Source organism: Jaculus jaculus, chromosome 4 (genome assembly GCF_020740685.1).
Source record: "Jaculus jaculus isolate mJacJac1 chromosome 4, mJacJac1.mat.Y.cur, whole genome shotgun sequence".
Taxonomy (NCBI): domain Eukaryota; kingdom Metazoa; phylum Chordata; class Mammalia; order Rodentia; family Dipodidae; genus Jaculus; species Jaculus jaculus.
Window position 1 is genome coordinate 22,017,501 of NC_059105.1, and position 16,088 is coordinate 22,033,588.

Here is a 16,088-nt window from a genome sequence, read left to right on the forward strand (position 1 = left end):
GTACGTCTGCCTGGGCTGTTGAAGGTCAAGGCTCCCAGCCTGTCTCCAGCACTCACCTGTCTTGTGACAGTGGCCACCTTTTAGAGTCTCCATCCTCGTATTCGTGAGTCACAGCCATGGCCTGGGGCGCACAGAGTAGTGTGCGTGTGTACCAGACTCGGAGGACCCGGCGTTCACAAGGAGTGGCCTCCTCCCACATGAGTGGCCTGTCCCACGTGAATGGCGTGAGAAGTGAAGCTCTAGTTCTGCTCCAGCAACCCCTGTCCCCTGCGCTGTCGTCACAAGGGGCAACTTTGAACCCGGGGCACCGGCTAGCTGGCTCCTTGTCTCAGTTCCTGGGTGGGTCTGCATGAGGCCATCATACTCCCGAATAGTGCACCTGCAGTGGAGGCAGAGCCTGAGTGTCTCCTGGCATCTCACCTCCCAGTTGGAAACCAGAGCAGCAGAGGATGTAACTTGGTAGACACTCCCTGGCCAGGGCCGGGGTCTTTGAGCATGGATGGCTGGGTGGGGGCTGCCTGTGTGGTGTAGGCAGGGACTCTGCGGTGAGACAGGACTGGATGCGTGGAGGCTGAGGGACCCGGTGCCCGTACGTGTCTAATTCTCGTTGGTTTTTCTCAGCTGCTCATGTCACCAAGCTTCCTGGTCTTGCTTCTGGCCACAGGATTGTCTGTGAACTGCTGTCCCCTGTTCCATCTTGCTGTCCCCTAAAGTGCCCTGCCTGGAATGGCTCCCTGACAGATGTGCTTCGTGTCAGGCTAGCGAATGTGTTCTCAGAAGCACGTGGATTGCAAATGCTCTGTTAATGAATGTTTACTTAGTCTCTTAGAAACAACCCCTGTGGTAAACACCGAGCCTGATTTTCTGAGAGCTGAAGTGTATTTAAGCTGTCAGCTCCAAGAACCCTTTCCAAACCCAATAAACTAAAGACCGTGTCAGCTGCCACTGCCGCCCAGATGTTGGGGCTTATTAATAAAACCGCTCTTAGGCCTGTTTAACTTTCTAGTGCTTCAGGACTCCCTACAACTCTAATGAGGTTGGAGTCATTTGATACATACCCACTTATGCTTTTTTGTTGTTTTTGTTTTTTTGAGGCAGAGTCTTTCTCTAGTTCAGGCTGACCTGGAAGTCACTTTGTAGTCTCAGGATGGCCTCAAACTCACACCGATCCTCCTACCTCTGCCTCCTGAGTGCTGGGATGCAAGGCGTGTGCCACCACACCTGGCTCACTTATGCTTTTTAACAGGACTTTCACCAGCAGCCTTTGGGGAGGGTCATCTGTGAGCCTTGAGAATCCCTTGGTTAATAGAGATCAGCCATCTTCCGTGTCATCTGGGGCACTCACCCGGTCCCTAACTCCAGGGAATCACCCACTTCCTGCCTTGCTGTCCTGGGCAGCAGTCTGGAGCTTTTTACCCCATGACCTGGCCCATATCCCAGGACCAGGTGACCCTGCTTAATGCAGGGGAAGGACCCTGAATTTATTGCCGACCTTCAGAGAAGTGCTGAGCGAGAAGCAGGTTCTGCTTTATTTTGAACAGGGAAAGAGGCTGTCACGTGTCCGCACTGGTGGTCTGGCAGGACAATGGGTTTCCAGCTGGAACTCAGAATGAAACACCCCGTGTTTTTATCATTAATTCAACAAGAAACTGCGGCCTCACTGAACGCCAAGTTTGGGGCCTGTGGTCAGTGTGGCTGTGTGCGTTCCTGGAAGAAGCTGTTTCCAACAGCACAGTCCGAGGAAGCAGTGCCTGGTCAGATGAGCCGCTCGGCGAGGGCAGGCCGTCTGGCTTCAGCCCAGGAGGATGGGCTCCTCTAGGAAGCTAGATGGCCAGGCTGCAGCGTCAGAAGCAGCGCAGGGCTTGGCTGGGAAACCACTGCTATCCAGGAAGCTCACGGTGCAGAGTTTTATACAAGCCTTCTGTGGTGGTTTGACTCAGGTGTCCCCCATTCTGGATGCTTAGTTCTCAGCTGATGGAGATTTGGGAATTAATGCCTCCTGGAGAGAGTGTATTGTTGGGGCGAGCTTATGGGTGTTATAGCCAGTGTCCCTTTGCCAGTGTTAGGCACACTCTCCTGTTGCTATTGTCCACCTTATGTTGACCAGGGGGTGATGTCCACCCTCTGCTCATGCCATCGTTTTCCTCTGCCATCGTGGAGCTTTCCCTCGAGGCTGTAAGCCAAAATTAACCTCTTTTTCCCCCAAGCTGCTCTTAGTTAGGTGATATCTACCAGCAATGTGAACCTGACTGCAACACCTTCTTAACAGGGAAAGGCAGACCAGGGCCTAGAGTCATTTTTTCCAGGCATGCTTTTACTTGCACAGGTGTTTCTAGTCTGTAGCCTCCTCACCTGTACTTGCAGATTGACAGTCCTTAATCTGTCACCTGGGCTCTTACTAGGTGTGGTAGTTTGAATGTATGTTCCCAATTGCCTCCAGTATTTAAAAAAAAATTAAATATTTTATTTATGATTTTACAAGCAGAGAGAGAGAGGATGAGACAGAGATACTGAATATGCCAGGGCCTCCAGCCACTGCAGACAAATTCCAGACACATGCACCACCTTGTGCATCTGGCTTACATGGGTACTGGGGAATTGAACCTGGGTCCCTAGGCTTTGCAGGCAAGTGCCTTAACCAATAAGCCATTTCTCCAGCCCTAAAAATATTTTATTTGCCAACAGAGGGAGAGAGAGAATGAATGGGTGCATCAGGGCTTCTAGCCACTGCAAATGAACTACAGATGCACACAGCGCTTTGTGCACTCGCCTTTGTGTGGGTCCTGGGGAAATTGAATTCCAGTCGTTAGGTTTTACAGGCAAGCACCTTAATCTCTGAGCCATCTCCCCAGCCCTTAGGGTATTTTTTTAATTAAGGTTAAATTTCTTGTTTAAGTCTCCAGCAGCCTGTTGGAGGGGACATGTCACTGGGGGCAGATCTGAACTCCAGCCCAAAAGTGTGGAGAGCAGCCTGAGCTCTGGGGGTTTTGCTTGCTTCCTGTATCGTGGTGTTTGCTGGCTGTTTGGCTGTTTCTATCTGCTTGGATGTATGATCTTCTGCCATTGATGAAACTTCCCCTGGATCTGTCAGCCTGAAATAAATCCTTTCCTCCCGCAAACTGGTTGGATGATGATCCCAGCATTGTGGAACTGACCACAGCACTGGGGTCTCTGTCTTTGGGCCGTGCCTGTGCCCCCTAGTGGCCAGCCTTCGTGATTTCCAGCACTGAGTGGCAGTAATCTGCTGGAGTCTGGCTGCCCAGGGCCAGGTTCACCGTAATAGCCTGCACATCAGGGCCAAGGAAAGGTGGGCCCACTCAAGTTGACCTAGGGGAGAGGATCTTAACAGGCATCTGGAGCAGCCAGGGCCCAGCTCCACTCAGCAGCCTCCCTCCCTTCTCTTTCTGTGCTGGGCGTCACACTCAGCTGGCGCTCTCCATCAGTGCCTCCATGACCACGTGGCCCTTGGCAAGCACACTGACGAGAAGGAGAAGTCGAAGGCTTTCTCAATGGCTCCAGCAAGACTCCGAGCCTTCTCAGCTTGGGTCTGCTCACCTCACAGGCTTGTCCTAGACCAGGCAGCACTGCTGAGGTTGAGGGACCATCCTGACGGTCAGTCCTTTTGAGCAGGGCATGGTTGAGCTGTTGGCTTTGGTTGGAGAACTATAGAAGAGGGTTGGGCAGAAGTGGGTCTCAGAGAAGGGAGGGGATCAAGCTCCACTTCCACCATGTGGCAGGTGTTTCTTTCAAGTTGTAACCAGTGGACCTGTGCAGTGTGGCTCTAGTCCCAGTGAAGGAACAGTGTCATCCACATCATGTAGACAGTGCTATATGCACCATACTGGCCTCCGACCAACCTCTCCGTGACTGTCACAGTCCCACCTAGGCTGGGCACCCCAGCCTTCACAGGCAGCCTTTTCCTTCCCACTGCACATGGGCAGAAGGTGCTAGGTGTGCTGTTATGTGCCTGTACCCTTGCTAGACGGGCTTAGGAGGTCTTCTGTGGCAGCTTGTGTGGAAAGGTAGGAGCAGGAGGCAGAAGCCAGAGTCAGGCCTAGCTGAAGAGAGGGACAGCGTGGACATGGCTGGTGGGGACAGGTGGGTGGTGGTGAGGTGCTGGTCTCTAAGCTGTGTGGCCCTGCATTGGGGCAGAGGAGTTTCCTTGTGAGAGGCCTCGAGTCAGCCTGAAAGCACAGAACCTGCGTGCTGAAGAAAGTCTGCCTGCCAGACACGTGCGCACCAAGGACTGTGTCCACATGTGGTCATGGAAAAGGGCCACGAGGCAGAGTCTAGGGCAGCGGGGACCAGAAGCAAGCATCGACACCAAGTGAAGTCGGATGTGGGCGGCGGGATGTGAGGTGAGGAAGAGGGTCCGAGGGAGCGTGCAGGCTCCTTCCCCATGCTGCCTGACTGTGCATGTCCCGTGATCCTGAGTGCAGCCGCAGCCCTGCATGGCCATCGGTCATCAGCAAATGATGGCAGCTTCATCCCATCCAGAAGGGCTGTGTAATCAGTCTGTGATTGGTTGGAGCAGAAATGGACACCTGATTCAGTTTGCAGTGTGTTGCACCTTTCTCCATCCTTGGTGGCGTCCAGGACGTGGAGGCAGTATCGGGCAAGGTCACTCTGGTGTGAGATGGATTGCTGCCTCCTGCCTCGGCCCTGGAGGTGGCCGCTGCTCTGTTCTCGTAGCCGTAAGGCCAGGTAGCTACCACCCTTGCTTATTAAAAAAAAAATTTAAAAACCATTAACACGACCAACAGGAGGAGGAGGAAGAGAAATAACGAAACCTAGCAGTTGTTCTTTGAGGACTAGATGAGTGAACTAGTTGTGTGGAAATGACAATGACAGCAGGTACAGTAAATGAGGGAACTGGGTGACATCAGCTGTGGTGTATCTTGTACAGCCAGAGGACAGGTGGCTGTAGGGTGTGTGAAATGAGATTCAGTACCTGGATAGAACAGGGGGTGTTCACAACCCAGGTGTGGGGTGGCTGTCGTCTGGAAGTGGAACAGGCTGGGCGGTGTGGTCTTCAGAAAGCGCAGAGCTGGTGAGAGGTTCTGATGAGAGAAGACGGCTGGCCAGACTCGAGGCTCCTTACGGCCATCAGCAATATGCTGCTGGCTTTGGAGATGGGCTGTAAAGGACAGAAAGGAAAGGTCTATAGGCCTCAGACCTGGTGCCCATCATGGTGTGGTGAGCTGCTGGAGTCCAGAACCTAGAATCCTCACAGCCAACACCCATGCCCCATCGAGAGTGTAGGCGGTCTTCTCAGTCTCACTGAGCTGTCTCTGGACACGTGCTCCGCACATAGTCCCACTTGGGGCCAGTATTTCAGCATCAGTGGCAGATGTTGCTTGTTACAAGATGTTCCAGATGTGGGATGGTCCTGGAAGAGCCACTGGGCTGCAGGGAAAGACTGAGTGTGAGAGCCAGGGTTCCTGGCCCCGGCCCTGGCCTCCGTCTCAGGAGGAGATCACAAGATCACCCTGTCTCTGTCAGCACTGCATGGGGTGCTGATGGGGTGACAGTACTCCCAAGCCAGGCTGCAGGTTTTCTCAGGGGTGCTGTGAGGACCAAAGTCTCTTCTAGCATGGGGCAGAGGATGGGGGCCAAAATTCCTTGTAGTAAAGAAAGAAAATAGTTACAGCAGGATTGTAATGGTTACCAAGAAAAAAAAAAAAAATCTCAGAGACCCTGGAGAGAAAGGAACATGTCATCCATCGAAACAGTTGCATGTGTGCACCAGCAAAAGAAGTTCCTGATGTGAGGCTGGGGGTGCGGACCAGTGACAGAGAGATGTGCGGCTGGGGGTGTGGCCCAGTGGCAGAGATCAACCACTGAGACCCTGGGTTCCATCCCGACATGGGAGGAGGAGGGAGGAATCCTAGGAGAAATTGTTCACCTGTGAGCTCAGAGGTTTTACAGGGTTTTAAAAGAGGTTGTAAAATTAAAAACAAAGTGATGGCCTGCAGCCCTAAAGTATGGGGTTCTGAGAGGTAAGTCTGGTAGGAGATTCCCTCACTGTGCAGCCATCTCATGGCCAGCAGTCCAGGACAGCCATGCTGTCTCCACTTCCGTTGTTAAATGTCATGTGACCATGTGAAGCACTCTAGGGTGTGAGTCTCGGTATCTGCAGTTCAATAGCAAATACACTTTCCTAATGTTTCAAACCAAATGCTTTATTAATGGGCATGGAACTCTGCACGAAGCAACAACTCATAATCCAGATTGTATACATATTCAATTCCAAAATTGCATATTTCAAAACAGTTTATGTGACAAATTATTATTATTTTTTATCAGAGAGAGAGAAAATGAATTGGTGTGCCAGGGCCTCCAGCCACTGCAGTCGAACTCCAGATGCGTGTGCCACCTTGTGTGTGTGAATGTGTGTGTTTGTGTCACCTCGTGTGTCTGGCTTACATGGGACCTGGAGAGTCGAATATGGGTCCTTAGGTTTTGCAAGGGCCTTAACCATCCCTGCAGCCCAACAAGTTATTTCTTAAGGCAAAAGTAATTTTCTAGAAGAAAGCAGTTTAACTTGAGGAAAAAGAGGAAGTGTATCTTCCGGAAAGCATGAAATTGTAGAATCCTGGGGTAGGCCTGGCTTTGTTATGGGTGATAGAACCACACTCACATCCTTGCCATCTGCATGTCGTCACAGTTCCAGGTCTTTCTCTGGAGCTTGGTTTGAAAACCTCCTCAGTACATGAGTGTCACCATTGGGGAAGTATTAAGTCCTACCATGAGAGCAGCATGCACTGCTGGGCTTTTAGGAATGGCATTTTGGGAAGCCAACCATGGGTGTGTGTGTCCCTGGCCGTGGCTAGAGAATGCAGACATAAGGTAGGTACTCTTATTTCTCGTCCTTCACTTAAGGACACTGAGGCCTAGAGGCTACCGTTGCTGCTCATGGTCACCCAGCCCCTTGGATGGTTTCTCTGAGCGCTGTGGTCTCCATTGCTGCCTTCAAAGGGCCACTACTGAAGCAGGGCTCAGTTGGCCGTAGGGGCTGGGGCTCAGGCAGCTGCTGCTGAGTGTGAGGCGCTGAGTTCTGGGGAGAGGCGGTGCTGACACAGCCTATCTTCAGTTGGGTTCTTGTCTCTGCCCTAAAGAATGAAGTTAACAAGTGAGGAGGAGCTTTTTCGCCAGGGAGCACACTGAAATGTGGCAGTGACACTTCTAAACTCTGGGTGGCAGCAGGGTACAAGCCAAGAGGTGTGTTCAGTGTTAAGCTCCGAGCCTCTGGGAGGCCTCAAGATGGCAGCTAACGGGCTCTTTATAAAGCAGAAGCCAGAGGGATAGGTGCTGGGGGCAGGAGTGGCAGATCTTGCACATCCTCTTCCTCAAATAAGCCTGCCCATAGGGCAGGAGCCAAAGACATTAGCTGGACTAGGGCAGAAGAGCTGGAGGTGTGCCAGCCACTGGGAGTCAGAGTCCAGTGCAGGGAGATGCCGGCCTGGCCACTGAGACTTGCCAGGTGTCTGCGTGTGTGTGGACCCAGCCGGGCCACGGTTGGCTCACTGGGTTATGCAGATGGAATGAAAAAGGCAGCTTTCTCTGACTAGAACTTGGGTTAGGGGAAATCATTAGAGGGTGTTACCTCGGATCACCCCCCGCCCAGCACTGAGCCCAGAAACCTACTCATAGATACGCTGAGCCGAGTCTTGTTCTTTGCTAACTTAAAACTTCTTCTTTCCCATTGTAAGCTTAAAAAAAAAAAAAGCAGAAAAATAAAGTCTGTTTTGGTTAAACTTTATAAACTAATATGTTACCAATAAACCCTTTTCTCAGTGTAAAAATAATATGTGGTCCAAAATTCCTTTTAAATGTCACAATACAAAACTTTTCCAGAGCCTCGGTACTCATAAATTACTGACCTCAGTATTTTAGTCATAGTTCACAAAGCCACATTAATTTTTAAAGGAATTTGGCACATTTGTGATTAAGTTTGCTTTATGTTCCCTTAGGGAGAAACAGAAAGGCTAGCTATGCCCAGCGCGCGTCCTCCAGCCCTCTCTGCATGGACAGCGGGGAGGCGAAAGCCTGGGCAGGTGCTCTGCTTCCAGAGCCTCCAAACTGTGACCGAAGAGGCGCAGCTCCTGCCCAGTCTGTCCTTCCTCCATCATCAGACCAGGCGTGAGGCCCTGGGCCAGCTGCCCCCCGCTGAACAGTTCACTGGGTCAGGCCCGGATACCACACTGAGCCTGTCTCCTCTCTAGTGGCCCACGGGCACTTTTCCTGCCTATACATGTGCCCACAGTGAAACGTGGCAGTTCTGGGCCCTGTTTACCCTGGTCTCCTCAGCAGGGATAGAGCTGCAGGGGCAGCGGGATGCAGAGTAGCGGGCAGAGTGCCCTGCACCTCCTGTGTGCACCCCGAGAACACTGGACGTGGTGTCCTCTTAGGGTCAGGAAGGATGTGGTATCAGAGCCTTTTTTCTACAGCATGTGTGGGAGAGGGTCTCTCCCAGTGTCTAAACAGCTCCTGGAAATAATGCTTATCTCAAGATAGGGGTCGGGGGGAGGGGCTCCTTCTCCTTGTCACTGCTTCCCCCGTTTTGTTGTCTGGAGAACATGCAGGCCAGGTAGTGTCTGTGATGCCCAGCGGGGGGTCGTGTGTGGGGAGACTGGAGACTACCTGGTGCAGGTTCATGGCAGTGACGGTCACCAGCCAGAGAGGACTAGCCGTGCCCCGAGAGCCTTCAGGAAGACAACTGGCGTTTGGGTGTCAAACAGGCATGGGAACATCGACATTAAGTGCGCCCTCTGGCCGCAGGCATGCTAGCGTTGGAGCACTACAGAGAAGAGTAGCATGGTCCCGCACAAGGGTGACTTGCAAATTCACGAAGCCTTCCATTAAAAAAAAACAAAGCCCTGTTAACAATGAAATTGAAGTTTGCTTATGTCCTCTAAAATTCTGGTAGAAAGTTGTGACGAGTGAGTGAAGATGGCAGGATTCAATTTAAAATCAGGCTAAGCAGCTCCGATTCAGAAACCTGACTTTGGAGCATTTCAGATCCTCAAATTAGGGGTGCCTTGCTGGCAGAGCCTCTGAAGACATGCCTGACTCCCAGCAGGTCCGAAACCTAGGGTGAGCCAGAGTTTGAATGAGGGATGCTGATGCCAGAGAGCCGTGGTGCCCACCAGGAACCAGCCTCTGCTTCCTTCCGAGGCCTTGTTGAATGCGGTCAGGTCACTCACGGAGGACAGCGTGGGAGTTCTGCCTCGTTAAGCTGCTGGGCCCGGTTCCTGGGAGACCTGCTGCTCTTGCTCCTGTTGCCGTGGGGTCCGCTGTCTCTCTCCCTTGCCAACGCACGCCCAGCCCTCGCTGGATTTCACCTCAGTCTTTTTGCTTACTTTTTATTTTGGGGGTATGTGTGGTATATGTGTGACATGTCATATGTGGTGTTGGCATGTGTGTATACAGTGTGACATTATATGTGTGGTGTGTAGTATGTGTTGTGTGTGTATGTGTATTCCACGTGGTGTACGTAACACTGGCGTGCAGTATGTGGTGCTTGCACACATATGTAGAGGTGCGTGTGTACTTTTACAGGGCATGAAGTGGCTGTCAGTGTCCTTTGTCACGCTTTCCTCTTGTTTTCTTGAGGTGGACTCTCTCGCTGAACCTGGGGCTTAGCGTGTTTTAGGTTAGAGTGGTTGACCCGTGAGCTCCTGTGATCTTCCTGTCTCTACCCCACTCAGGGCTGGTGTTACAAGAGTGTGCAGCCGCCCCGAGTCTCTGTGGTGCTGTGTATTGAGCTCAGGTCCTGGTGCTCAAGCAACCTTGAGCCCTGTTCCTGCCCCTTTTCTCATTATTAACCCTTTGAGCTCATGGTGAGCACCTGTGAGTATTTGCCTTCTGTTTGCTGAGTTCACTGCAACACCAGAGATATCATACAAGCCAGCTGCCATTGTGGGTTGTCAGAAATGGTGATGTTTGGAAGGGAAGTGTAAGTTCTGTCTCTTGAAGTGTCCTGGAGGATAGGTGCGGTCAGTCGGGACAGGCCTCTGGGTAGGACATGGTGGGAATTTGCCTGGAGCCCTTTGTGTCTGGTTAGAAGGCAAGTGATTGGGAATGACCGGAGGTCAGGAAGAGTGTGGCGCCTTCTGGGAAGCCTGGGGACAATTCAGTGTGTGTGAGGCCGGCTGTCTAGAAGCAGCTTGCGAACGGCACGGAGTGGAGGGCAGGGGCCTCCCCGGCACCTGTGAGTCATGCAAGGCCAGAGGTGCGTACCTGCAGGAGGAGGGTTCCTGGGAGAGGCCCTGCTCCTGGGGAGGTGGGCCAGGTGACTGAAGGAAGGCAGGCAACTTGGGGGACCCCATGGACAGGCTCCCTCCCTCCCCTGTTGCTATGGAAACATCCTGTGTAATGAGCCCAGCCTATCCAGCCAAGAGAGAGAAGCCTTGTGGACGTCCAGCAGGACAGGAATCTCCCTGTGCACCAGGTGAAGGAGCTGTGGGGGAATTAGGGCTGCAGTCCCCTGGGATGAGGAGCAGCCCACCCAGGCTCTGAGCAGTGTCTGGCTAGAGTCTCTGGAGAAGGGACCGAGGCTGGCATTGGGCACCGAGGCAGGTGGAACCCAGCATCAGTATGAAGCCGCACTGGGGGTTCCCATCTGTCACTCAGGCAGATGAGTCCCCACGTGGACGGACGCGCAGGGGGCTTATCTGGAAGGCACAGCTGTGGTGTACTTGAAGGAAACTGCTTGCCGTCCATGTTAAGGCCGGAAGCTGAGGCACCGGCCGTTCAGTAGCTTGCCAGAAGTCACCCAGCTCATCAGGGTGGGGCTGGACAGGGACTTGAACCTGGAACGCTGACTCCCATACCCACACCCACAGGTGCCTGTAGCTGTTGCACGCCTCCTGAGCATCTGCAGGGTGCCCTGGCTGCTGTGTGTGTTTTCCAGGCCCTTCCTCCTGCCTCCGCTCTGCCCCTCCCCGCGTCCCTCTTGGCCTGGCCCTTCTGCCAGGCCTGCCTGCCTTTGAACCATTTCCTCCCGCGCCTCACAGGTGGAACTCACTCCTGCACGCACACACACGCCCTCTTCTCCCAAGAGTGTCACAGCTTCTGTGCTGTCTCCTTTGGGGCTCCCGGGGTACAGAATACCATGTTCCTGTACCCAAGCCAGTGCTTTCGCACAGTGCGTGTTTCTAAGTGAACAGAGGTATGTGCAGGGCTGGGGTGGGTGTCTGGGTGGAGGGTAGGGCTTTGACTGAAGATCAGGATGGCCAGAGTATGGAATGGAGGTGAGGTTGCAATCCACACCTGAGTCACGCTGCTGGTACCACCCAGGTGAGCCTCGCTGTGTTGGAGCTCGGGTGCAGGGTCTGCCTGTGCGCTGACTCAGGGTCCAGGAGATACACACCATTTTGTGTGTGTGTGTGTGTGTCTGTTTGTCTGTTCACATTCCTATATTGGGCCAGGCTTATCCTCATTCTAGGTAGTTGTATATTCATGGCCATATTTGCAAAAAGCCCCTTGTTCTTCAGTTATGTGGTTACGACTTCTTCAGTGTAACTGTAGTGGTCACATAATTTAAGTCATAACACAGGCCATGGTGGGTGCTGCATGATCTTGGTCTTGACTCTTGTTCCTTTTGGTGGGAATGATTTGTGTTGGGACCATAGCTTGGAGGACACTTGTTGGTTAGTGGCATTTCTGCAATACTTTCTAGGACTCAGGGCTGTGGCGTTCAGCCCTGGCTACCCACTGGAGAGCTCTGCCTTCCTCAGTTTCTCTTAAGTGCCAGGCAGAGGTTCCTGTGGACAGGGCACAGGCAAAGCACTGATGAGGCAGCCCCATGCCCAGAGGCCCCCGTGCTACGGAAGTTCTGTGACGTGCTTTGAGATTCCTTTAGTAACCCGACACACACAAACTTCTAGTGACCAGAGAGCTTTGTGAATTGATCTTTGACCCCATCCCTTAGCCCTCATGACCTCATGACAATGGTCCTCGGGTGGTTGTGTTGGGGCCATCACCCACGTTAGTTGACTTAACCGGTTAGTCTGACCATGGACCTGGTGGGAAGAAGCGTTTGTCTTGTCCACGGTTAGAGGGGGGGTATAGTTCATTGTGGGTCACCACGTGGCAGGAGCAGGATGGATCTGGTCACATCAAGTCCAGCCAGCTCAGGACCCCAGTCCATGGAATGTGCTACCCACACACACAGTGAGTGTTCCTGCCCATTAATCTGACCTCGAAACTCCCTCACAGACAAGTTTCCATGGTGATTCTAGATCCTGTCTAGTTGACAGGATTAACTGTCACTTCGCCACATAGGTGCTATTAAAGCTAGAACTTAGAGGATGGTTGGAAGGAAAGACTTTAAACATAGCATAAATTCTGGTTGTTTTCTCCTTGACCCTGGCAAGTGTGACTCACCAGATCTCTGGGACCAGGGTGGGAAGGAAGAGATTTTTCCAAAGCAGAGTTACAGATTGGTTTTGTAAACAGTTTCCTTAAAAGGTCTGCTTCATCAAGAATAATAGGCTTCCTGTATCTTTTTTAAAAAGGAGCAAAAGAGGTAAATAACATTAATTACCTTTTAATTGTATGCATTTTGGTCTGGGATTAGGTTCATGAAATATTTGACTTTTTTTTTTTTTTTTCTTTTCAAGGCAGGGTCTTGCTCTAGCTCAGGCTGACCTGCCTGGAGTTCATTATGTAGTCTCAGGGTGGCCTCGAACTCTCAGCAGTCTTCCCACCTCTGCTTCCCAAGTGCTAGGATTAAAGGCATGAGCCACCATGCCTGGCCCTCCACATACCTTTTGAAGAAATAGGTGGTATCCTTAGTTGAATGATGTTAGCATTGCTCGCAGAGTCTCCTGGTGGGCAGTGAGTGCTCCATGTTCGTTCCTCCTCCTTCCTTGCCAGCATGCCATTCCATTTTTTTACAGCTTGGATCACTGAGGTAGAGAGCAGTGACTAAGGCAAGACCACACAGCTGGTGTGGGGTAGCCCCTGGGTTCAAACAGCTGGGTGAAGTGCCAGGGTCTGGGGGCCTGTGTTGCAGCTGTCACACTGGGGAAGGTCTGCTGAGTGTCAGATATGACGGCAGCCCTTCTGGGAAGGGGGGCACCCTCATTTCTTTACTGATGACCCATCAGTGATTTGGGAGACAAAAGTCATGTGAGCTCTACCTGCAGCTGGGAAGTGCCAGTGCAGAGCCAATTTGAGCTTGTCTGGGACAGTATTGTCACTGACCCTTCTTTCTGTGTCCCTGACCACCACACACTACATCTGCCCACAGCCTTTTTCTGTGATTCTATGTCTCTTTTGGGGGAAGGGGGGGGGTGTCCCAGTCCAGGGGTTCACCTGAACGAGATCTTTGTTTTCTCATTGAGCAAGCTGATTAAAGCAAGCAGCAGGACTCACTGACTGTCATGGCAGGGTGTGACTGCGTGTGTGTCTCATGTCACATCAGGGTAGATGGGAGATGTGGTATGTGTGTAACTAAGGTGGTCAGTTCGCTTTGGCCTCAGCATGGACTATGGACTCACCTGCCTGCAGGCTTGGTCATTACTTAGGGCTGGGCTAAGCACTGGAGTTACTCTGACTCCGCCTCCTGATCGCGGAAGTGGCCCAGATCAGGGGTTCTGGGCAGGTAGAGGTCCGCAGTGCAGGGGAGGACCCCAGAGGCAGCTCTCAGAGGCTCCAGCAGCATTGTTCTCTAGAGTTCGGTGATTTGGGCTTCATTGTGTATCTGCACAGAGGAGCTGAAAATGAGAGCCAGGAAGTGGTACGTTCCATTCCCAAAAGCAAGATAGTCGCTGAGGGTTACTGGAAGGGGACTGGAGCCCCAGAACTCCAAAGGCGGTTTGTGTTTGGAGATGATGAAGGGAGTGGTCAGGGTGGCTTGTCCCCAGTGTGCAGGCCTCGGTCCACCCAGGGTGCTGTAGGAGGCTTGTGCCCCCTTCCCACCCTTTGGGCCTTCCCCTGCCCGCCCTCCTGCCTCTTGGTCCCCACATCCAGCAGGGCCCCAGGCGGTTTCTCGCTAACCCAGCGTGGTCTCTAACGCTTCCTTGTCAGCCGCTGCGCCGCTGTCTCTCCTGTGCAGCCTTCCATCGGTAGCTTCTGTCTAACGTGTGTGGTAGCCCAGCATCCCTCCCTAACTGTGACCTGTGACTCCGGAGACACCATCCTCATGCTGTTCTGTGTTTTCCTTCCAAGAACTGGGTTTCCCTTGAGGAGAATACAGGTCCTCAGATAGGCTGCGCACCCGGCACCTGCTGAGCATGAAAAGACATGTCTGAGTTTTGTGAGCCCAACTGTTTTGCAGTGGGTGAGAATCTATGAATTTATGCATAATTCTACATGGAAGTCCCACACTGCTCAGCAAGGGCTGCCTGGTATTGTGCAGAAGGCCTTGCCTTCTAACCGGAAACAATCAGGAGTTCTTAAATACAAATGTTAGAATCTGAGTTCAGATCTAAACTGCAGCGGTTGGGGGAGACATCTAAAATCTACTCCTAAGTCCCCCCAGCCAGCTGCCCAATGGCCACCGCCTAGCCTAGAGTGTATTTTTCCACAAGCGAAGCCCATGTCTGTCTGCCCCACTCCAGCTCTGGTTTTCGTCTGTAACACAGTGTTTTGTGTGTGGCAGGTGGCAGGTTCAAGAAGGAGATTGTGGTGGATGGACAGAGCTATCTACTGCTGATTAGGGATGAAGGGGGCCCCCCGGAGGCACAGGTGAGTACTGCATGCCCACCTAACTAAGCACCTGGCTGCTTGGGCTTTTTGAACCTTTGATCTACAGCAAGCAGGAATATAAGCTGGCTGTGGTGGCACACTCAGGAGGCAGAGGTAGGAGGATCATGGAGAGTTCAAGGCCTCCCAGAAACTACATAGTGAATTCCAGGTCAGCCTGGGTTAGAGTGAGACTCTACCTGGGAGTGGGGAGAAGGGAACCAAAACAAAAAAACAAAATGAAAAGCAGGGGAATATAGAAACCCATGAAGCCTGTGAGTTTGTTTTTTTTTTTTTTTTAACTTCATGTGTTTCAAAGAATGAAGGAAAAGCAGAAAGCAGCTGTATTCGTCAACTCTGCTGGAATGGCATCCAGGAATTTCTGTAGTTTGTTTATTTATTTTTTCAATCAGTTGTTTCTTCCCTCCTCCCTGTGATTGGTTCAGTCTCTGAAAGAGCAAGATCATTTCAAGAGCCAGCTGGGTGGCAGACAGTTCCATTTCTGTCCCTGGCAAAAATCATTGTCCCCACATGCTCGCTGGCCTCCTTGGCCTGCGTCATTCTCCCCCAAGGCTACTGTGATTTCCTAGAAAGATAAGCATCAGGCCAGCCCTGTTAGGAAAACCTCTTTCTGGAGTTTGCTCTGTCAAACTTGCTCCTTTACTGATGATGTAATTTTGCAGCACACTGCAAGATGTAGTAAGTGCGGATGCCCCAAGAGGAACACCTCCTCAGCCTCCTGTCTGAAACCTCTCCCCTCGTGAAAGCAAACTGTAGAACTCGGAGATGATGGACAGGGCGAATGTTGCTGTACACAGGGAGCGCTGAAGGCCCGCGCCTCCCCGCGCTGGGGCGGCAGGTGGGATCTAGACAGTCCCACGGGCTTGTCGGCTTCACCCACTGCAAAGTGCCAGCGGTGTGAGATGCACTGGGTTGTGGAGGACACTGCCTGTGAAGCTGAGAAGAAGCAGTGATGCGGCCAGTCTGCCTCGAGGATGTTCAGGCCTTCCTGTCTGACATGCCTGGGCTTGCTTCTGAGAAGGAAAGGTCTGGAAAAGGTGAAAGTGAAGAAGTTGGTTACAAAGTTCGTGTCCCTTGAAGATGTGCCACCTTATTCTACAGCAGCGCGAGGCCTTGCACTGTGGCCAGCCCTTTCCTCGTTCAGCATTGCGCGCAGGCCTGTGCTGCTGTAAGAAGCCGTCCGCCCACGCGGGCTCCCCCAGAGGTGCTGGGTTGAGGGAGATGCAAAAGTAAGGTTTGGAGCCACTGGCTCTGCATCCCGCTTTCCAGCACGTGTGTGTTTGGAGTGACGGGGCAAGCTTCTTCGTGTCAGTGGAAGGCCAGCCTTAGCAGTGTGCGGAACCTACGCGAGCAGTAGGAGCCTCGGTGGAAAA

The 16,088-nt window shown here is 52.4% G+C and overlaps 1 protein-coding gene across 9 annotated transcripts in view; it reads left to right on the plus strand.

Moving 5' to 3' along the window:
* The window catches only part of Agap1 (ArfGAP with GTPase domain, ankyrin repeat and PH domain 1), a 526,342-nt gene that overhangs the window by 187,114 nt on the left and 323,140 nt on the right, over window positions 1–16,088 (plus strand). For all 9 annotated transcript variants that reach the window (XM_045148441.1, XM_045148443.1, XM_045148445.1 and 6 more), the window contains one exon: window positions 14,612–14,697. In XM_045148441.1, the coding sequence (XP_045004376.1) occupies window positions 14,612–14,697 (86 nt within the window). The remainder of the gene's footprint in view (window positions 1–14,611; window positions 14,698–16,088) is intronic.